This window comes from Electrona antarctica (genome assembly GCF_951216825.1).
Source record: "Electrona antarctica genome assembly, chromosome: 7".
NCBI lineage: Eukaryota > Metazoa > Chordata > Actinopteri > Myctophiformes > Myctophidae > Electrona > Electrona antarctica.
Window position 1 is genome coordinate 10,912,205 of NC_136812.1, and position 23,900 is coordinate 10,936,104.

General features: G+C 41.5%; 1 protein-coding gene across 1 annotated transcript; it reads right to left on the reverse strand.

Moving 5' to 3' along the window:
* Positions 1–1,939: 1,939 nt before the first annotated feature.
* LOC306925812 (nucleotide sugar transporter SLC35D2-like) lies at positions 1,940–17,563 on the reverse strand. The gene is made up of 12 exons (XM_079504905.1): positions 17,289–17,563; positions 16,821–16,854; positions 16,529–16,615; positions 16,338–16,405; positions 15,342–15,413; positions 14,793–14,861; positions 13,680–13,782; positions 10,984–11,076; positions 9,204–9,271; positions 8,085–8,163; positions 4,699–4,781; positions 1,940–3,222 (listed from the first exon to the last, which is right to left on the reverse strand). Exons 1-12 carry the CDS (start codon positions 17,399–17,401, stop codon positions 3,117–3,119), a joined length of 975 nt encoding a protein of 324 aa, XP_079361031.1. The 5' UTR covers positions 17,402–17,563; the 3' UTR covers positions 1,940–3,116.
* Between the last annotated feature and the right edge of the window lie 6,337 nt (positions 17,564–23,900).

Sequence of the window (23,900 nt, forward strand, 5' to 3'; positions counted from 1 at the left end):
ATCGCAATGGGCACTCAAACAATTGCAGAAACACTACGATTTTTATGCCAATATGATATTAACATTTATATATATTAAAGAAAGTAAAATCTAGTAGTTTGTGGTTTGTTCTTTAAAACCTTGAATTTTTCATTGTGATACCGCGATAACTGAAAAAAGTATACAACATTTGCTCCATTGTTCCAAGCCCGGAACACAACCGATCGACCAATCATTAAAATAAACCTACACGTGGTCCACCGATACGACCTCTTAACACTTAGACCGCCACGATTAATTAAAGAATGGTTACTATATGTATTTTCTCCTTTAGTAACACTGTTTTCTCTTATCCTCTTTTCAATGGGGTGCAGATGTTTATCCGACATACCAAAAATCCAACAGTCATTAGTCCGACAACACCATCACTCCCGACATACGTTGCCGGTTACAATCTCCCGTGGCTGGTTACAAATCTCCCGTGGCTGGTTACAAATCACCCGTGGCTCCCGACATGCGTTGCCGGTTACAAATCACCCGTGCTGCGGGTTACAAATCACCCAGGGCGTCCACGTGCGGTTAAGGTTAGGTTAGTGTTTGGGATGGGTGTCGGACTCTTGGTATGTCGGAACACATGTCTGCACCCCTTTTCAATATACAGTAGCAAATTACTGAAAACTCAAATCTTTTTTTTTTTTAATTAAATCAATTTAAATTGTCACCAAAATCGTTTCATGCCTAGCAGCGAACGCTTGAGATTTACCAAGTGGGCCCATAACCCAGAAAAGGTTGGGAACCGCTTCCTTAGATGAATAATAAAAACATAATGTTAACGTTAACACAGCCCGTGAAAGACATCCTGTTAATACTGAGGGGAACACAATGTAAACAGCTCATTATTATTAGATCATGTCACATACGTTTCACACCATCATTCAGTCTGAAAGCCCTCTCGGTGCACCGAGTGCAGACGTCTGAGATGGGGGGGGGGGGGGGGGCTTAGATTTTCAACGTTGAAAACCCCGCCTTCGACAGCATCACCAGACTCCTGAATTGCCTCAATACTATATATTTTCGAATGGCCGTGGCTAGTGATTCAGGCGCTGGAGCCCGGCTATCTGGCATATCATTATTACACAACGCATCCACACGTAGATCGGTTATTCGTCAAATGGCAAAGGATGTAGGGCTTGAGTAGTTAGAGGGAGAGTTAAATTTTTGTTTGGCTAATGGCTACACCACAGTATTAAAGCTGCAATCTATAACGTTCATGTTTTAACCGGGGATTCTAACACCCCCAGTAGATAGTTATTTCCATTGAGTTTCATGTGATACCTCGTCTACCAGTAGGTCGCCTACCCGGCCACAGTATCTAAATGTCTCAGTAAAAAGAAGAAAAAAGAAAAAAAGAAATAAGATTAACGGTATCTATTGCAGCTTTAGTTTAAATCCTCAGCTTTGGGGAAGATCTGGTTCCTTTTGAGAGGCGCTACTTGACACTGACATCCAGGAATTGAGCTTCGAAGTAATAATTATAGTCAAATTCCCCCCAAAACCGAACTATCCCTTAACCACTTTCAGCTTGGCGTTCCCTATATCGGAATATAGAGAAAACCAACTAATAAATAAAGTACGTCAAACAAATTTCAAATATTGAAAAGAAAATTGCCAAAAAGAAAATAATATTCATAATTCATTAATAATATTTTGAATAGGGCTTGGTTAAAGCCACAATCCTCAATTAAAACTGGCAGCCCACAATCCCGATTCCCGCCTACTTTGGTTGTTTGAAGGAATACGTTATGGTATGTAAGAAGTTTTAAACGCAGAGACACAGAGGGAGTGAACAGAGTACAGACCGTAACCACTGGGTCGGAGCATCGTATATACCATATAATATACTACTGCAAAAGGCATTCTTTGAGTTATGATCCATGTAAACAGCAAACTGGGTAGGCAATACTGTATAGAAAAAATGGAAGGATTGTGCCTTTAAATTATTATCAGTTCTTGACAGTTAACAATAACAATCAACATGTACTCATTACTCACGGCATAAAAACTCACTGGAGAAAAGAAGAACGGTTGACACATTCCAGCTGATCTGTTGATCTGTTCATTCTGATAGTTCCTGATCGATGCCAGGAAGGATCTGTTCATTCTGATAGTTCCTGATCGATGCCAGGAAGGATCTGTTCATTCTGATAGTTCCTGATCGATGCCAGGAAGGATCTGTTCATTCTGATAGTTCCTGATCGATGCCAGGAAGGATCTGTTCATTCTGATAGTTCCTGATCGATGCCAGGAAGGATCTGTTCATTCTGATAGTTCCAACATTCAGTCGAGCAGTTAGTTGGTTGGAGAGACAGCATTCCTCTTCACACTGCAGTATGGAATATGACATTTCTCCCTTCTTACCAACTTGCTCAATCGTACAGTAAAGGTGGTTGCACACCGGCCGCGTTTTTCGGAAAACCGATGGAGAAACACCGCTAAAAATCCGAATTCGCATCCGATTCGCGCCCGGTGTGTGGAGACCTTAACTCCAAAGAAAAAAAAAAGAATCTAGAAAAAAAGACCCTAACATTTTCGTTCCAGACCTGAAGACTTTTGCCTGGTTTATACTTGCGCTTCGCGCCGCGTTTCGATTTGTGGATCTGCTACTTTTGCCGTTTTTTAATTTGAATCGTGAACAGTAAGCGTTTTGGACGTATGAGGTTTCCCCCGACAGAGACGGTATACTCTGTAGTATGTCTGCGTCGCTTGTCGACAATAACCGAGTTGACCAAGTTGACCTTGAGGAGTGTAAAGTAGTATTCCGTTGACCTTGAGGAGTGTAGCGTAGTTTATCCGTTGACCTTGAGGAGTGTACAGTAGTTTTCCGTTGACCCCTGAGAGCCCCCCCCCCCCCCCCCCCCGCCCCCTCCCCCATCAGCCCGACAGGAAATGGACACAGCTACCACTTCCTGTGGCGTCCAAATACCACCGCCGGCGCTGCTGCTAAAACAAAAAAGCTCAATAAATAGAAAAAACGTACCAAAAATAGAATGCTCTCTTCGTTCCGTCAGCATTTCAAAATAAAAATCCCCATAATTTTTTTTTTTAAATAAACGTTTCCCCGTGTCCAGTGTCTCTTGTCATACGACGATCTTGCCCTTAATCTCCAGTTTGGCGATCTCGTTGGCTTTGATGGACTGCTCCTCTCTGAAGGTGATGTACGAATACACCAGACTGCCTGCGATGCTGGAACCACACAACAACAGATACAATGAGCCCCTACTTGATCGCACTACAAAGCCATCAAAAGTAGCAGATCCACAAGCTCGACACGCGGTGCAAAGCACCGCGTTTTGAGCTTGTAGATCTGCTACTTTTTCTTTTATCCTGACAAGGAACATAGTATAAAGAACCACTCTGTGCAGCGGTTCCTTCTCTCCTACCTGGGCCTTTAACATTTCTCAGTTTATCTGTCAGTGTAGTTTCCCTGCCAGGTTTTTGTTGGATTCCTTAACCCATTTACGTCGAAATTAAAAAAACGTTCGCTCTGAAAGAATATATATATATTCAAAGATTTGTGCCGCATTTTCACGATTTTTCAAAAATAGCAGACCTACAAGCTCGTAGCGCGCCACCGAGTGGCGCGCTACGAGCTTGTAGATCTGCTATTTTTCAATAGCTAAATTATAACATAATGCTTAGTTAAAACACCAAAAGGGGTTCCCGCCCAGAATGGGTTAACCGGTTGGTTTCCTGTGGCGCTAACCCTACGCTTTGCATTTAGTGCGGCTGCCTTGAACGACAAGTCAAGTCAAGCACCTGACTGACTAGCTGCTCTGTTGCCAACTACCACTGGTGTAAACTGTAAAGTAACTAAGTACATTTACTTAAGTACTGTACAATTTTGAGGAGCTTTTACTTTACTCGAGTGTTTCCCCATTTTCAATTACTTCTACTCCACTGCATCTAAGCATTTTTACACATTTGGAAACTTGTGAAATGGGACTTTCTGCAAAATTATGAAAGTAAAAGTTTAATTTCAGTATATTTTAAATGTTGAATGTGAATACTACATGTTAAACACTAGATTTATATTTGTACATTGTGGTATTGGTACGCGAGTACCAACTACATGGTTGTATTAGTCAGTTCCCAGGCATGCGTGCAGATTTGTGTGTGTGTGTGTGTGTGTGTGTGTCCCTCCCCTTTTCAAGTTACCCCAAGCTTAAAGAAGGCTTCTTAGTCATCCGCTTGGTTTAGATAAGGGCAATCAAAATACTATCTTTAAAAGGACATTATCAACGTCACCATGTCATTGTCTATTGTCTATTATATAAACACATCAGGGTGAACATGTCACAACCCAGATTGCACTCATCAAACTGGCCCCGAGTTCCAAACAAGACCCAGCAAGACTGGAGCTGAAGTGTGATGTGTCAGAGTGAGGCCTTTTTACTTTCAGAGCAAACTAGATATAAAGCCACAATGAATAAAGCCCATAATACTGCTGGTTTTATCTCCTACCAGGACCTCTAGTACTGATGGTTTTATGTCCTACCAGGACCTATAGTACTGCTGGTGCTAGTTAACTGGCATCCTGGTCATCATTGGCCAAAGCCATCTAATCATAAACACTAATATAAAAACGTCCATCTAAAAAGAACATAAAGCCAAACACCCACAATGTCACGTTATTTGCTGCATTACAAAGCGCTTCCATACCTGATGTTCAAACCTACGAAGTTTGTCCATGAAAAGATGTAGTCTCCACTGAACACCATCCCGATGTAGGTCACCAGGATATTCTATAGAAAAGCACAACAGAGTAAAACACCTTTCTCTACAAGAATGCATATGAACATAGCTGATATTCTATAGAAACACACAACAGCATAAAACACTTTTCTTTTAGCTTAGTCATAGCTGGAGAAAAGCTTTATTGTGGCTATTATTTCACGGCTAGAAGTTATGGGGTCCATGGCCAAAAGGATCAATCTTTTATCTGGGGGTCCTTGACATTAAAATATCTGTGGACTGGTCAAAAGTAAATGCAATGTCCCGTCTAAAGAAACAAACAAGTAAAAAGCATGGGGGTCTAGGCAAAACAATGCTCGAGACGAACACCGTCCCCAGGATGGTAAAATATGACATAATATTTTATATGAACAGAAATCCTCCCTGGGAACACATTTGGGACAATTGTTTTCATTAACCCATTCTGACCTGAGATCAGATTCTAAAAATGTCTTCTACATCCTGACAGTTTTCTGAAAAAGCTATGTTTCTATGTCAGTGGTTCTTCGATTTTTCAAACATAGCAGACCTACAAGCTTGTAGATCTGTTATTTTTCAATAGCTAAAGCATAACATAATGCTTACACCAAAAGGGGTTCCCGCCCAAAATGGGTTAATATTTTGAGCCAACTGTCAACTGTCATGACAAAGCGACAGGCTATAAGTCATGTTCAATGGAAGCCAGCAACAGGAAGCTACAAACTGACAACGTGACACTTGTCACTGCATCATGACAGACAGACCCTACAAATCAAAAATGGAACTGGCTTCAACTTTCCTCAGCGCTCCATTGACGCAGTGAAGCTTCACACAAGTGTATTTTTGACAGCCATTACCAGTACATGATAGACATGGTTATATACTAGACAGGCACTAAGCTGTCACTGTACCATACCTCTACTACCCAGAACTAATGCACTTAACCCATTACGATATGAGGACGATTCTACAAATACCTTCTAAATCAATGGTTCTAGCACGTAGAATAGCAGCTCTACAAGCTCACAGCGTGGCACGAACTGACACGCTGTGAGCTTGTATATCTGCTATTTTTGAATAGCCAACACACACATCTAAAATGACAGATGCTTTCCTGGTTTTAATGGATTAAAAAAAACAGTATACAGAGCATACTGGAATTTGCTCCCCCACATTTGACTGACAATATAATAACATTGGTTTAAAAAAGAAACTTAAGTAAGCAATAATAAGAAAGGAAATTAAAATTGGATTAGGTTGTTACTTGTTATTTTCAGACTTTTTTTTTTGTATTCTTATAATACATCTTTTTCTCAAATGGTGTGTTTATTTCACTAACATTGACCATTTTATGATTTCTATTGTGATGTGTTTTTTTTGTTTTTGCCAGGACCCCAGTAGGAAGAATAGTCTCCACTACGGTGTAGACTAATGACTTAACAATAAAACAATCATGTTTTGTTTCTTCATTTCCAATCCCCTTCGCTCTCTCCACGCAGTTCCTTCCTGCTGGTCTGTTAACCATTTCCATGTGTCTATTTACCCCTTTTCATTTGGTTTGAGCAACACTTAAACGGCAACTCTGTAGCAGACTCACTATGTGACAAGATTTATAGCTTTGTCACTGCTAGTGTCCACTCAGCATCAGAGTAGAATAGCAGCGTCACTGGCAAACTGATACCCAAACGTCTGAATCTGGTCTGTGTGAAAACCAGGAAATGCCATCTCATAAATTATGTTCTATTGACAAATGTCTTCTATGCCTTTTTGATCCATGTTTTCTCTATATATTTCTGTTAAGCACTTTGTGACTTGCTATATAAATAAAGCTTTATTATTATTATTATTATTATAATAATAAAAGTTGCATTGTAGCAGTGGTGGAAAAGTACTCAAATTGTTTACTTAAGTTAAAGTAAAAGTATCAATACTGCAATGCAGGAATACTCTGATTACAAGTAAAAGTCTGGATAATTTAAATTGACTTACTAGTAAAAAATACAAAAGTATTGCCATCAAAACATATTTAAAGTACCAAAAGTACTAGTTATGCAGAATGTTCAAAGCCTGTGTGGAAAGTATCCTTCTTTATGGTGCCGAAACATGGACAATGAATAAGGAGTTTCGCGATCGTCTTGACACAAGACTCCTCATGCGTGTCCAGAACCTCTCATGGAAGGACCATCCCACTAAAGCTCAGATTTATGGAGCCCCCCCCCCCCCCCCCCATCTCAGTTGTTGTGGCAGAAAGAAGACTCCGCTTTGCTGGACACTGCCACAGAGCAAAAGACCAGGTCATTTTGGATATTCTTCTGTGGAGACTACCCTGCCCATCAAGAGGAACACGACCTCTCACATTTCCAGATGTTCTGAGTAGGGACACAGGACTGACTGTGAATGAACTTGGTGTGGCGATGAGCAACAGAGACCAGTGGAAGCAGCTTGTGTCGCAGATCTCGAGGGCACTCGAAGGATGATGATGATGCAGAATGTCCTGTCTAAAATGTGTAAAAGTCTTTTGAAAATAGCAGATCTACAAGCTCACACGTTGTGAGCTTGTAGATCGTCTATTTTCGACGATCTCGTAGATCGTCTATTCGTCTATAATAATTCCAATCTACAAAAAATAGTAACTAAACTAAATTGTAGTGGAGTAAAATTACAATATTTGCCTCTGAGATGTAGTTAGGTAGTCATGTTCTTATTGGTGAAGATTATAAAGCTTTGCAAGTTTAGAGACATGCCTTCTGTGAAAACGAAAACATCACGTTCAGAAATGTGCCGCTTTCATCCCCCCCTCCAGCTACAGCTGAAGAGTTGTGTAAATGCTACAAGGTCAAGAGTGGGCTCCATTTACAGAACAAATCTCGACTGAAATGGCACATGGAAGATTGCCAGTGGATTTATGGCTTTGGGTGCCAGTGGAAAAGGGCCTGTGTGTGTGTGTGTGTGTGTGTGTGTGTGTGTGTGTGTGTGTGTGTGTGTGTGTGTGTGTGTGTGCGTGCGTGTGTGAGTTACTGCTGAATCTCGTTGCTGTCGGGCAGAAACCTCGTATCTCCATGTTTCAAGTTGTTCTGTTCTCTTTTAGGTTCTACTTTGTCATATGACAAAATAGAACGTAGAAGTGTCAAGGAAAAGTAATGAAATATAAGTGGTTTAATCTGGGTTTTTACTTTTTATTAATATTAAACCAATGAAAAGTAGTAACAAGAGCTTGTGACTAAATACCAGATCCCAGAGGAACCCATGTAAATATGTAGATATTTTGTAATTTGTTTTCTTTGTTTGATCTTCTTTTGTTTGACAACATTGACACAAAATGGCGTGCATCTTACCTTGATGCAGCCAACAATGGTGGTGGTCAGCGCTGAGTTGTACTGCGTACAGAGCACGGTGGAATACATCAACACAAATCTGGAAAAAAAAAAAACCATGTTAACACACCGACTGCCATGGACGGCGATGTCCATCATCTGGTGTTTTCAGTGACCACGCTAGAGGGCACTATTTGCCAACCTATGAATGAGTATAAGGATTTATAAAAATGCTTCCATCTCCGATCTATTTTCCCAGATTGTGTTTTTGGTGAAAACAAGCCATATTGAACTGCCCGTAACTAAAGAACGGAATGTCGCGGTTACAATGTTGTGACATCCTTGGAAAACGCCATGGAAATATGACTGTTCATTTCATCCAGATGTTTTCACCCAGATGACATGAACGGAAAAACAATTCTAATGCTTATGCAAAAAAATATGTCATCATTATTATTTGACAGGTCAACATTATGGCTGTGATGAAAAACGCTGTGGGAAAGGACCCCCCTCCCCTCCCAACATAATCCCTCAACCCGTAAATCTGCATAGGATCTTAATTAGAAAGAAATACTCTGTAATGATAATGATAATTATTAGTTAAGCGTGGAAGTAAACCACAGACCGTGATTTAATGCTGCGTCCGCCCCAGCAGTCGGCCACATGCGCAGACAGACCTATTGCTGATTACTCCAGAAATGTCTAAACAGCATGTCGTGTTTTTTTTGTCTTCATACCAGAAACCACGTCGCGATGCTGGTGATAATTTTGGTGACGTTGTTTCGTCACTGCGGTGACCGCAGATGTTTGCTAGAGAGTGCAGAGTGTTCGTTCATTGTGGGGCAATTCACAGAGCCCCCCCCCCCCCCCATCCACCCACCCCCCGCATATTGCAGAATTTAAACCAGGAACTGCCATAGTGAATTAATGCATGCAAACGGTCGTGAAGCTACAACTGTAAACAAGGAGGCCATTTAAGCCACAGTCTCGTAGTTAGTTTGTTTCTAAACACTGGGCACTGAGGACTTCGATTGGGGTCCCAGAGATAAACATTTTCTCTGTGGCCTAATGCCAAATTAAACTGAGGGTCCCTTAAAAGGTTGAGATCCCTGCTCACACACACGCACGCCTGTGTCTCACCCCATGATGCAGGAGAGGATGAACTGCGTGAGGAAGATCATATCTCCCCAGCCTTCGTAGTCTATCGCCTGGGGAGGAAATTCAACATACAAGGGTTAGCAATAAGGTTACAACAAGTTACTTTCAATGGATAACAAACTGACACTAAAAACAAAAATGAGCTGACTTCAATGTTTTTACAATTTAGGCATTTAGTAGACCTTACTCGAGAGCGACTTATCTACTGTAGGATATATACTATACTATGACATCAACAGTAAAATTATCTGTACATTGACACTAAAATAGTATAAACACTATAGAATGTTAATGGCCTGGCATCTGTCTACAGATAACATCATGCTATCTAAATTAAATATTTTAGCCTTTGCATAAGCCTGCACGGTCGTCGAGGCTAGTGCAAGTATTTTCTTTGAGTGTTCGCCGCCACCAGAATGGAGAGGCTGAAATCCACGGCACTGTGCCGTGGATTCACAGGGCCTACAGCCAGCTGTAGGCAATCAATGCTGCGCTTAAGGTGACACCGCAGCTATGACTGCACCCAGCCAGGGCAGCCTGCGTGGACTGGGCGGCTATAAGGGGAGCTGGATAGCTTGAGTGGTTTGCGAGTTAGCATCTTGACTGTAAGCTTAATGAGGCATGCAGGCTGGGGCTGTGCTTGTGGTTATTATTTAGCTGTAAACTGCTGCTCGCTGCATAATGGCAGCTTTGTGCCTTCCACTGGCAAGCAGCCCTCCTCTCCTGGAGTCTGGAACGCTACAGGGTCCCTGCCCAATCGACACACTGCTTACACAGAGCTCGCACCCAGCACACACACCCAGCAAGCACACACACACACACACACACAGGCGCGCGTGCGCAAACATACACGCACACACACACACCTTGTTTTTACTCATTTTAATTTAGGGAGGATGATGTTTCCAATTATTATTATCCAATATTATACGTTTTTACGACAGCATTAATTGATGGTCATAAAATCTTTACTCGTTTTAAAGTGCAATACAATTTGGCCGATATATCGACCTTTATTTTCTTATTATTATTTTATTTTTTTTAAGATATTTTTGGGAGGGTTTTTTGCCTTTATTGACAGATGTACAGTAGGTAGACAGGAAACGGGGAGAGAGATCGGGACACACAGCAAAGATCATCTGGATCGGGACTCGAACCGGCTACACACTGTCATGCTGGATTACCAGCCAAGGTTATTATTTTGACTTTTTTTTAATGATATCGGTATCGGAATTAATGCAGTCAATGTGTCCCTTTTTTGTTGTCTTTTCAACCTGCCGACCCCGTTTTAGGCATTTCATTATAGATGAAAAGTTAAGACAAAAAAGTATCAAACTTGTTTTGCTCATATAAGTTCTCAAACAAACTTTAATCAAATCAAAGGTTTGCCCTTTATATCAGTAAAAACATCAGTAATTGGTGGTCTAGGACTCAAATTGTATATGATTTTTATTTATTGACATATTTTGCAACAGTTACCACTATTCTAAACAGGAATGCAGTGTAATTACGTCATGTTATGTACTGAAGGCTAGTTCATGGCCTTGTGTGTCAATGGTGTGTGTGTGTGTGTGTGTGTGTGTGTGTGTGTGTGTGTACTTTGTATCTCATCAATGTTTTCTTCTACCACATTCTATCTACCACATGAAGCCAAAGACTATTTTCTACATGTTCTCTATTGTCCCATAAGAGGAACTCGTGAGGTTTCTCAGTGACTGTGCTGTGAAACAGAGGACCTACAGGAGCTCATAGCTTTGCTTACCTTCTGCATGTCCCCCGTCAGGTGAGCCAACAGCACCGTAGGAACGATCATAAATAATGCGTTGTAATACAGCAAACCATACTTCCCCAGCTCCTGAGAGAGAGACATAGCGATAGAGAGAGAGAGAGAGAGAGAGAGGGGCAGACATAACAGGGTTCAATTGTCATTCATGGAGTTACAAGTAGGTGAAATGCTGGTGGGATATCGCTGTTCGCCATCTACGTATTCTAACTTTGTTTTTTTTCCTGACAACACCCTACTTGATCATATTACAGGCATTACACAAAAGCATCAAAAGTAGCGGATCCGCAAGCTCGAAACGAGGCGCGAATCGACACATTTTGAGCTTGTAGCAAAGCTACTTTTCATGGTATACACATATGGGATGCGACGCGTTTCGAGCTTGTGGGACCTTGATATGAAAAGGGTTGAAAACCACTGAAGTAGGGCGTTAATTTACCAAAATATACAAAAAGGTTTCTGTCTGACAGCAAACATATGGTACATAGAGAGAGAGAGAGAGAGAGAGAGAGAGAGAGAGAGAGAGAGAGAGAGAGAGAGAGAGAGAGAGAGGGGCAGCATGCAGCGAGATGAATAAATAAATGAAATGAGGGGAGGGGGTTGGTGAACAGAGAGGGTTATTCATTTCACCAGGGGTCTCCTCTGGACTGACACATACCTTTACACTGTCAAATCTCCAGTGTTCCTTTAACTCAGACAGTGTGCAAGTGGAACCAAATGGACCCTTCATGCAGACCAGTGGCGGATCCATTTGGTCAATGAACACTGAGGATTTTAACTGTGCACTAGTACTACGCAGCATGGAGAAATGTCATGCATGCGTGTCTAACACACACAGAGACCTCCTTGATGTCACCCGTCTGGCTGGCGCACGCACACGCACACGCACACACACACACACACACACGAAACGTGTTTCTAAAAGTGTCCCTGCGTGGCTCCAGCTCGGCTCCATAGTGCAAAGCTCTAAAAACAGCAGCGAGAGAGAGACCGACACGGCGACCCGCTTACGTAATGCCAACCACTTTTCTTTTTGAACCACTGGCTGCTTGTCCTGGGGAGCAAATTGAATCTAGGACTGTCACGATTACTTAAATTTAAGTTTGACAATACAAATAAAGTTGACAATACAAATAAGTGCGATTAACGATTTAATTGCACTTCATTGAATCTTGACCTTCAGGTCAAAGGTCATGTCAAACCAGAAACGGGATCGTGTCAAAGGTCGTATCTCATCTAGACCCAGGATCTAAACGTGCTTGAGATGCATGTTAAATGACAAGATTTCTCCATATAAATAAATCGATAATTTCAGTAGCAAGAGCCTCAAAATGTCTTCTAAGTCTAGTCAACAAGGCCTGCAGTAGGCTATGCAATGGAAAAATGTGCATGACATTATTTCAATAGAGGGTATGTGCAGCCATAAAGTGAGGGACAATTTTGGCTAAGTGAGTTTAATGGCGTTTAATGCAATCAGATAGGACTTTACTGTTTGGATGTATGGGCTGTCAAGGCCAGAAAGTAGTTTTCTGCCATTCAGTAGGCGTTCCCGCATAATTTCCGGGTATGATGATGATGTCACGCGCATGGCCTCTATCTCTCTCTCTCTCATTAGCAGGCAACAGTGCAGCACTATCTCCCCCTCTCTGTTTCTGGCACAACAGCGCCACTTTTGCCCCTACTGGTACTCATAGTCACACACATAGGTTAACACGGACATTGCTGTTCCTTGGAGTGGTTGCACCACTCAAAAATATAGGGAAATGTTAGAAACTTTATCCAACTTAATCAACTTTAACGTAATTATGTTTTCCATGAGCATTTCATCATCTTACTAGTTTATTCTATAGTATGCGGTGTCACTGAGCAGTATGGGTGGTGGGAGGGTTTGAGAGTTTTCGTTCTTTTTGTATTTTTTCTTTCCTCTTTTTGTTTTCTATAAAAGAAAAATGTATTTCATATCATAATGTTTGTGTAACAATGTATAATCTGTTCTCAATAAAAACCTATTTGACAAAAAAAAAAAACTTTAACGTAATTATTATTGATCACCGGTCCGAGTTTTCATGTACCGCACGGTATGACTACATATAGTAGCAGTTAATAAACAGACAAATAAATGAATTAATATACTCTAACGTGCAGAATCCGAAACAGGCAGAGCTGTGATTCTGAATTTCTGGCTTGTTGAACTTGGAATTTGGGCTTTAGAAGTCAAGTTAGTTGTCACTACCTCCAGATTTGCAGCTGTGTGTCGCTCACTTTATTTTAGGTAATTAGTCATATATGCATGCAGGTACAGAAGCCTGAGGCATTGAGGACAAAGCAGCATACTCCAATAGTAGCTTTATCTATGCTATTCCAGGATACAATATTAATAACGGCCTAACTGCTTCCCTTCCCTGTATCTTATCTAAAAGCATAAAACGAACGGCATGATCAAAGACATACACAACAGTCAAAGACAAACACGGGTTCGCCGCAAAAACAACGAACAGGTCCTGAACTAAATAAATAACTCAAGTCACGAAATACCTATACACTCTCTGAGCTCATTCCATCAACGACAGTTTAGGTTCCATAAAAGAAAATATTCACCCGCAGTAGGGCTCAATGTCAGACGTACCGACCTCCCATGCCAGACAATAGCATCATTCATCCATCCAGCCACATACCTTAGAATCCAATTTCTGTTTGACATAGGCCCCGTTGGCCGCAGTTAGCACGTCGTTGAGGAGAATGAACACGTAGCCTTCCAGGTCGAAGGAGAGATCGGCGCTGTGATGAGCGGAGATGAGAAAACAGAAACGTTAAGGTCAGTCGAGGTTGGCCCCGAAGGTCACGGAACGATGTATGTTAAGTAAGTAATAGTGGCTGAAACGGCTCTCGCCTTTGGGGGCATGTCACTTCAAACGCAGCATGCTTCTAATTACCACTACCGTTAACAACTTAAACCCCCTATATATTTAGTTGAATGGAGTCCCCCAAGGGCTCTGCGCTAGGTCCCCTTCTGTTTTCAGCTCTACACACTAAATATGTCCTGCGAAAATAGCTGGCTATAATGTTCGCCCCCAGAATACAGCACACTAGCTAGCAGTGGTGGAAGACGTACTGACATTTGTTTACTTAAGTCAAAGTATCAATACCACTATGTAGAAATACTACTGTTATAAGTCTGGTGCTTCAAAATATACTTAAAATACCAAAAGTAAAAGTACTCATTTGTATGTCCCATTGGACAAGTTTGTCATGTATAAAAATATTACGAAAAACACAGATCTACAAGTTCGCAACACGTTGTTACATAAGCTTGTAGATCGGCTATTTTCAAATAGTCAAAGTTTAAATAGGGCTGAAGTGGTTAATGAGTGTTTTATAATAATCTAAATATGCAAAGTAACTAGTTTTCAAATAGTGGAGTTAAAGTACAATATTTGTCTGACATCTATTGGGGTAGAAGTAAAAGTATATATAAAAAAGAAAAAACACCTCAAAATTGTACTTAACCCATTTAAGACATGGGTAGTATTTTCTTTTATGAATATTTTACTTTTTTCAGAAAACTTCAGGATTTAGAATCGGCCTCAGGTCCAAATGAGTTAAGTACAGTACTTGAGTACATGTAGTACTTAGTTACTTTCCATCACTGAGAATAGGGCATGCTAGGGTTCATGTTCCGTAGTTAACCTAGAGGACATACATCAATTACAGCCCTTTGTAGTGTGGTGGGACCTTCAGGTTTTGGTTTACGGCTGTGGCACCTGGCCGCTTACAACAAGGACGCTTACCTGGCAGCCACGAACGCCCCCAGGATCATTGTAAACACTGTCAGTTGCACGGGCCGGGAAAACTTCTTTCTGGTGGATTCCAAGAGAGAGGCAAAGCAATAAATAATCAATTTGACAGGCCATGACGCCGCCAATAAAACGTAGCAACGAGAGAGAGTGGGGGAAGGCTTAGCGTATAGTGAATCAGCAAGGTCCCCCACAATGAATAGAAAGTGGCCACAATATGATGCAGGGATTAAAGTTGTTAGGTCATCCCAGTGTGATTTGTGAGACAGCGTGAAAGGAGTCGCACAGTCGCTAGCTGCACCATTTCCTAAACAATGAACACAATACGAATTACGATGTTTATTTGCAGATTCAGGCTCTAGCCTTTGCTTTTATGAAATATCCGAGAGGAAGACGGAAGACGCTTCTGAACATTGCAATCTATTGCTAGTTTGACCCATTTTAATCCTCTTCAACCTCATATAAAATGACTGAAAATCAGTCACGGCGACTGACAACTTTAATCCATTAGCTGCAAATTGATGCAGTGTAGTGAAAGCTTACTTCAGTAGGAATCCCTCGGCCATCATGGTGAATAAAATGGAGAACCGTCTGAGAACGGTGAACATGGGAAGGCTAAGGAAGGGGGGAAGAAGACATGAGTTTCAACAGCACATCATCACGCTTAATTCAAAGTAAACAGTACACATTTTTAACCACTTTAAGCTCTACTTCATACTTTAGTTAGATGTTTACGTAGGTAAAATAGCCGATCAACAAAGCTCACAAGTCGTGGGCTTTGTAGATCGGCTATTTATTAAAAAAGGCATGCCCAAAATAGAGTCACCAGTTTCAAAGTTTATACGTCAACAACAAATGATGAAAGATGATATTGTGCTGTCGTGGAATTCTGGATCAATCAGCAATTTATGAAGCAATGGGAGTCGAGACAATATTCTAAGAAGTGGAGATGGCTAATGAAACTTGATATTATGGGGAGAAGTACAATAGTACTCAGGTCAGTGCTATGGTAGTACAGGAGCACAGGGATCAAACAATAGTTATAGGAAATAAGAAGTAGCCAGCACACAATGAATCTCCTTTTCACATGGTATATTTATCTCTAATAGAAAGACACGTCATTCAACGGACACGTTTTGACCCGATAGGCCTTCCTCAGCGTTGAGGAAGTTTCATTCATTGTGTGCAGGCTACTTCTTCATTCTTATTGCACTATTGAGCCTTGCACCTACAATACTATTCATCTAATCTGGACTCTGGACTGGACTGCTCCTGGGTTTTTTCTGCAGACATGTTTTCTTCAAGGACAAGCTGAACCATAAGACGGGCTTTAACCAAAACCATAACCGCCAGGCCTAGTGGAGACGGCGCCTAGGCTAGTAGGCTTGTATACAAGCAACCACATATCATAATGTATTATACAAGTACAATAAGTGATGGCTAATAACAAAGGTTAGATATATAAACAACCCTAATAACAATATAGTAATAATTCTTCTGCACTGCCCACCCAGTCACCAGCATTTTTGCTCAACTTACTTGAGCCGTTTGGTTCCAAACAGGCCAGTGATCTGATTCCCCACGTAGAGCAGAGGTAGAGGAAACGTCTGTAATGAACGAAGAACAATAATTCATTCATCGTTTTAGAAATGAACATAGCATTTGGCCCACCACGATCGGATCAAAGACCAAGACATGATGTGATATAAATAAATAAAGTTATTTCTCACCTTCCGAGGGATGCTCTCATCAAAGTCTGGGAAGCTGATCACCCTTGAAGCCTTGCCCACCCACAGCACGACCACCGTGGCCAACATCTACACACACAGACAGACAGACAGACACACACTGAACTTGTGCAATAATGATGCGACGCAATGCAATGTCTGAATGAGAACAGCTCCTCTGTGCAACAATGAATGATACAGTGAGAGGGGTGTGCCGTCATTGAACGCATGCATGCATGGTGCAACAACCGCTGCATAATAAGAGAAATATTAATAAAATCTCATAACTGTTTACCTGTCCAATGCCGACACATATTGAAGATGGGAATCTGCAGGCAGTAAAGGACACAGCAGTGTGAATTTAAAAAACACGATTTTTGTTGGAAGTTAAAAAAATAAAAATAAAGAGTTCAGTCCTGCACACAAACTAAAGTAATAAACACACAACTATCTAAACATATAAAAGATCTCTTTGTAATTGTATTCTACACACTAGGTTTAAACAAAACTACTCGGGCCTAATAATAAGACTTAGTGACAAACTTGCAGCCAAAGCCTAGAAGATAATATAGTAACTGTACACAAAGTACGACCTAAAAAGAACTGGTCCACAGGCTTGTAGACCCGTTCTTTTTAGGCAACAATAAGCGACACAGACCGGGACAGAGCTTTAAAAAGTTACTGTTTAGTTAGCTGGGGGTTAGCCTCGGCTAGAAGAAGAGCCGGTGTTTTGGGGTTTTTTCTTATTATTGTTTGTTTTTACCCGTAGTTAGTGAGGACACTCTTGTTGACCACGACGATGAGGAAGGAGCTGATGCCATAGAATCCTGCGGCGAACAGCTTGAGGAAGACCGGCAGAGATTTGTCGGCCATCATTCATTTGGTTTCATCCCTCGGTGTGTCCCTCGGTGTGTAGACTCTCCTCGGTCCTCATGCATGTGGATGTGCTGTTCTCTCTGTTGCTGCTGCCATCACTGATCTGTGACTGACTGACTGACTGACTGGACCGCTACAATGTAGCAGCCTGGCTGGCCTGCATGTAGCAGGCAGGCAGGCAGCAGGGTTGCCAGATTGTGTGGGAGAAATAAGCAACCGCGGGTCTGTGGAAACAAGCATACCTGTACACATGAGCACTGGCTGATAATGCATTGGTTATTTTCAAACAAACAAAACAAAACAAAATCTTGGGGAGAATAGTGTAAACTTTGAAATATTTTTCTTTTAACACAAATCTGGTATGGGGAGGGCCCCTGCTGGCACAAATTACTTAAGTTTTAGGAGCAGGGGTCCTTGAAATGAAAATGGTTTGAGAACCACTGGTATAAACGAAATTAGGAAACAATAAGGCCAAATAAGCAAAGTACACTTTAGAAACAAGCAACTACACTTTAGAAACAAGCCCAAATAAGGTTTTAAGGGCCTTTGAGGTGCTGTGGTACCAAGAGGTGCATGCATAGGCGAAGAAACCTTGTACGAGGGCTCCTGTTAGGGTCTTCAGGGTGTTTTTGTTGACCAGTGAGGAGGTCCTGTATAGGAATCTTGTTCTTTGGTTTACTTTTTTGATTGCGTTTTATCACCGGAAAGATTTTCCTCCAGGATGGAACCTAGGTAGGTAATTTCATCTTTTCATGTGATAATATTGTCACCCATACTAACAAAGAAGCCATCTGCCTTGCTGAGATTATTATTTGATCCCAAGAGAATGGATTCAGTTTTTCCCAGGTGTAAAGATAGTTTGTTATCAGCAAGGGGGACAGTGTTCCGTTCACCTCCACCATCTGTTCTCTCCCCTCCAGGTAGGATTGCATCCAGCTCACTGATGTGCTATGAAAACCAATTGCTTTTAGCTTGTTAACCAGTATGGAGTGGTTCATGGTGTCAAAAGCCTTTTGGAGGTCCAGCATGACCATGCCGCAGTATTTGCTAGCATCGACCTTGTGTTTGATGTGGTCGCTCAAATAGAGGAGGCATGCATGTGTCAGTGTGTTCTGAAGACAGATTGGAATTTGTACCATTTTTTTGTGGCAAGATACTTTTCAACCTGTTCATAGACTATTTTTTTCCATCACTACACTTTGGAAACAAGCAACTATTTTAGAAACAAGCCCAAATAATCAACTACACTTTAGAAACAAGCACAAATAAACAACTAACTAACTACACTTTAGAAACAATTAAGTTAAGTATATAAAAAACACGAGTTTAGTTAACTTTGGAGAAAAGTTAACTTTGGAGAAAACCAAGCCCGAAGTCGCTTACAATAAGCAGACATGGCAACATTGGTAGGCATCAAGCACCGGGTAAATATTTTACCTTTAAATAGATTTCTGTATGACACACGTTCCGTTATTTTAGCCTTGGTCAAGATCATAAATATTTGTAGCCTATTTGATTGAGTCCGACTTAGACTTTCGTATTCATAGCTATGCAAAAATGCAAATTTCAGAATCGATACCCAAAGGTCTCCGAAATAAATAATAACCAAAACCAAAATGAAATAGAGAAATAAACGAAATAAAATATTTTATTTTGAGGAGATACAGGGGGCAGTTGGGACCCATCATGATAATAAATAAAAATTTTAATTAATGAATTACAAAAACCGAATGCATTAAATAATACATTACTTTTATTGTCGTTATTTATTTCACTGTGTTTGTATTTCATTTTGGGACTACGTACGCTTACGTGGTCTTACTGTATGTGTAGGAAGTTAGGAACCAATATAATAACTCTAAGGTAGGAACGCACACTTAAGTGCTTGAGGTAACTGTTTGAGGTTAAATTTACCCTATGCCTGGGAATGCTGACGTTTCACAACTTCCGCCAGAAGTGAGGAGTTTAAATCCCATAGCCCGGTGGGACGGTCACGGTCTGGATTGGCTAGAGCCGCTAGACGCTAGATGGTTGTTAGGCAACAAGACATCACATTTATCCACACACAGCAATGACAGCATTGCCCAAAAATAAAATTGTGTAATAATAATACATACCGGTATCCTAGCAGTGTGGGATGGCGATATTTAGCCTACTGTACTTTATTACAGGAGGACGAGATAGGTTTTAGTTTTCCTTAGTTGGGACATGTTTGAAGAGAGATGATGAGCTTAGCAGAAGCTGTGCTGCTTTTATCTTAGACCAAATCAATTATTATTAGCTTTGTGAGGTTAACTAAATTTTTTAAAATAATTTATCAATACAAATATGTTTACAAAGTCAATGGTTTTGACTGTATAATTTTTTTTTTAGAAACTCGTAGGGCTCGGTTGCCTGGCAACCACCTAGCAAATCACAGCAACACCTCTCAAACATTTTCATACTATCTGATTGATTGATTGATTGAAATTTGTATTAACAGTTTGCAGAATTACAGTACATTTCAAGCACAAACTCAATACAAAGGCTGTTGAGTGGACGACCCAATTAAGCATTACACTTGTTTACAACAGGGTCCACCATGTTCAATTCATCAAAACATTTAGAGACGTACAAATAGACACTTCTATATAGACAAAGAACAGAACAGGAATTCATCATAATGGAGGTAAAAAGGGAAAAGAAACATATACAGTGAGGGGAAAAGGGGGGGGGGGGGGGGGGATTCAGATTTTTTTGTCGACCAAAGATTAGCCTCCAGGATGGAACCTAGGTAGGTATCTGAAAATATTTTTGGGCCAGGAACACCTAGCCTCGCGTAACCATACTAATCTCACTGCGAGAATATTATGCCTAGGGGGCAATTTGCATGGCAAAGGCAGATAAGTCTTTCTACGCGAGGCAAGGAACACCCATACAAGATTAGTGTTGTTAAAATACTTCAAATGTTTTTTTAAAATAGCAGATCTACAAGCTCACACAACACACACAGCATTATACAACACACAGCTTGTAAATTAGCTTTTCAAATCAATTACCCAATAGGCCTATAGGCTTAAGTGGTTAAACTTTTGCTGGGAGTCTGGGACCCCACTTTGAGATTAGTTTGCTTTAGATCTTACCATAAATGCCTCGACTTGAATCAGGTACCAACTTGTTCACAGTACACACACACACACACACACACACACACACACACACACACACACACACACACACACACACACACACACACACACACACACACACACACACACACACACACACACACACAGTTGATTCCCAACTGGTGTGAAGAATCCTCAAAAATGTTTGCAATGGATTTGCATTTAAACAGCAACATGCAATTGAGATGTATTACATAAAACACACACGTCTTATTGGTAAGCAAGCGCTATATCATCATCATGATCACATAATGGACTTTGTGTTTACACTATGTAAACATCTACAGAGGCATGCACAATTTTTACATTCCTCTGACTAGATTATGGTGAAAGCACATTCTCCTCTGCAGTAATAATGACTTGTTGTGGCTCTACTACTTTGGGAAACGTGGTTGTTTTGTGGGAGTCGTCATCGGTGTCCCTTATTGCTCCAGAGACCACAGAATGTGACTGGGATTCCTGGCGGAGGGAGGAGGGGGGTCTACCAGAGCTGCAGACGACTAGTGTAGCTTGAAACAGGGCTGCGTGTCATGATAAAGAGAATGTGGACATTTGCTGCCCATTCTGGCAGAGAAGAGAAGAGGCTGTTGACCCCATGCACCCTAAGGCCAGTTCTTTCCAATGAAGGAAGGAAGTCCTTTTTATTGATCTGAATGGGGCTCTGCTCTCTGATCTTTGTGGCGTGCAGAGGAGGTGTGGGCATGTCTCTTCTCGGTCCCACGGCTGAGCAGTGGGCTGTAGCGTTCTTGTGGCTCCGTTTCAGTTTGGGCCAGTCTCCTCTGGGACATGCAGGCCGGACCACCCTGGAGGAGTCGGACCCATGCATTTGTACAGAGTCCACTGTTCGGGTGAATAAACGCTGGCCGTCGAGGGAAGGCTCAACTCGAGGCCTCCAGGAGTTCCTGACGTCAAATATTTGACTGTCAAATATTTGTCTCCACCAGGCCAAAGGCATGGGGAGAGTATGTTTTGCACTCCGTCCGTGTGTGTGTATCCGTCCGTCTGTGTACAGTTAATCTCCGGCACCGTTGGCCCGGTTGATGCCAAACTCACACTCACTGGATGCCAACAACGAACCTCTGCCCCAATTGTTCCACAAAGGCCTGTTATAGCGCCACCATGAGGAAGAAATGCCACAACAACATTTTCCCCCGAGGGGCACTTTTTCTAGTTAGCTATAATTTCATGATTGTAAATGTAATTGTATACTTACATTCCATTTACTCCACACCCTCCACTGTTGTTGGTAGCCAGACGACGTGTCACTCCTTTGATAAGGAGATATAATAGGGGGCCACACCCCACCTGACACCCCCTTGGCCCTGGTCACGGGGTATGACGCCTCCTTTGTGTAAAGTCCTGCTGAGAAACAAATGAGATAGATATAAAGTGACTGGAAGACACATGTGGGGGTCTGGGGGAGCTTTTTAAGGAGATGGGCTGACTGAAAGGACATGCCAGGCTGAAGCCTTGTTAGGGGAATATGCTGTTGGCTTGTTCGATACTCTTCTAAATAAATTTGGACTTGTGCGTTCATCTTCCCGAATTGACAATATTATATTATTTCCAAAACAGTACTACTGGCATGGGACAGAGAAGCTCGGGAATGTCAGTGGCTTCTCGTGGGACAGGGAGGGGGACTTTGGCGACACACTCCCGGGCCTCAGCCGAGAGAACCCTGGTGCTCGCCATGTGGCTCCCATGTGGGGGTGGAGGCCTTGCAGGCTTGGCATGCAAGCCTGCGACGCCTCCACCCACGTCGGAGCCTGATCCAGCCTCGCCTCGTCTCGTCTCTGTCGCTCCGTCCCCTCATGGTGTCTGGTCTCTGGACCATGTAATGGAGCCTTGGCCTGAAGGGACACGGCCGTGACAAGTATGATGGCAGACAGGACAGTCCTGCTGGCAGTTCGCCCCTCTAGTGGCGAAAAATAAAACTTCTGGGAACTCAGATTATGCTGGCAGTGGCTCTCTGACAGGACCTTTGGAGGGAATGGAAGCCAGAGGAAGCGAGTGGTTCGTGCTCGTCAGTGCTGGGGAAAAAAGTACTTGCATGTATTACTTAAGTAAAAGTATCAATACGTCAATGTAGAAATACTCTGTTGCAAGTAAAAGGCCGGAGTTCAAAATGTACTTGAGTAAAAGTACAAAAGTATTGGTATCAAAATGTATTTAAAGGACCAAAAGTAGAAAGTAATATACTCATTAGTTTTCAAATGTATAAAATGCATAAAAATCTTTGGAAAATAGTAGACTATTTTTAAATGGCAGAAATGAAATAACAATCAAAAATAAGTTAAGTAACTAAAGTATAAAATAATGGTAGTGGAGTAAAAGTACAATATTTTATATGAGTAGAAAAGTACTCATCTCTTGGAGTACAAGTGGAGTAGTAAAAGTACCTCCTGTACCTAGATACTTTACGCCCCTGGCGCTCGTGTTCATCGCTCTCCTAATTCACTGGGTATGTCTCGCGGGCGGTCTGTGGGGACACGCAACCATTACACAGAGTTGTAATTGCATGCAGTACAGTCTGCCCAAGTGATGCAACACAGCACTGTGTAGCCAGCACCAATCTGAATGCATTATTTCCAAACCACAAGCAGCTGTCATTTATTTATTGGACACTTCTGAATCAGGCCACAAAACCTTAAAGGACCACTTTTCAACCTCTCTTCATATAATTGGTCCTCACTAATGTTCATTGCTCCTAATGTTCATGATAAAACACCACCATTCTTTCCTACTCAGTCTGTGTCTCATAGGAGGGCTTTGAGCAGTTCGGACACCCGTCCACCAGTGACATCATCATTAGGCAGATTTTTTTTAAACAAGATTTGTTTTAAAATATATTTAGATTTTTATTATCGTGAGCACGATGGCTTCAACTTTTGCAATGCAACTTTTCAGGAAAAGAAAGCCTGCCGTTTCTATTAGCTTGGATTCACCATCGATGATGTCACTACTCTGAGTAGGAAAAAATTGTGGTATTTTATCATGAACATTAGTTAGGACCAATTACAGGAAGAGAAGTTGAAAAGTGGTGAAGTGGTCCTTTAAGGAGAACCCTAGAACCCTGCTGTTGTAATGGAAACAGTGCCAATGAAGGGAGCTCAAATTAAAGGTGCTGCACGACACGTGATATTTCTTTGTTAAAATAGGGTTTAAATAGCTCTATATTCTCATGGTTATTATTGCTATAGAGTGTTTGTTCAGTAACAGGGCTCTCCCTGTCTCTCCAGCTCTTTAATAAACATACATTGTTTATTACATAATAGGAATGTGGCTATATTGGAAGTGACGAAGAAAAATAATCATAATATTTCTCCATTGAT

Bases quoted from the DNA above. Each gene is read 5' to 3' on its own strand.
- LOC306925812 (XM_079504905.1), bottom strand. From the start codon at position 17,401: ATGATGGCCGACAAATCTCTGCCGGTCTTCCTCAAGCTGTTCGCCGCA. The intron at 16,616-16,820 runs GTAAACAGTTAT...CTGTGTGTGTAG, and splicing joins TATGTGTCGGCATTGGACAG to ATGTTGGCCACGGTGGTCGT. The intron at 11,077-13,679 runs GTATGTGGCTGG...TCTCTCTCTCAG, and splicing joins AACAGAAATTGGATTCTAAG to GAGCTGGGGAAGTATGGTTT.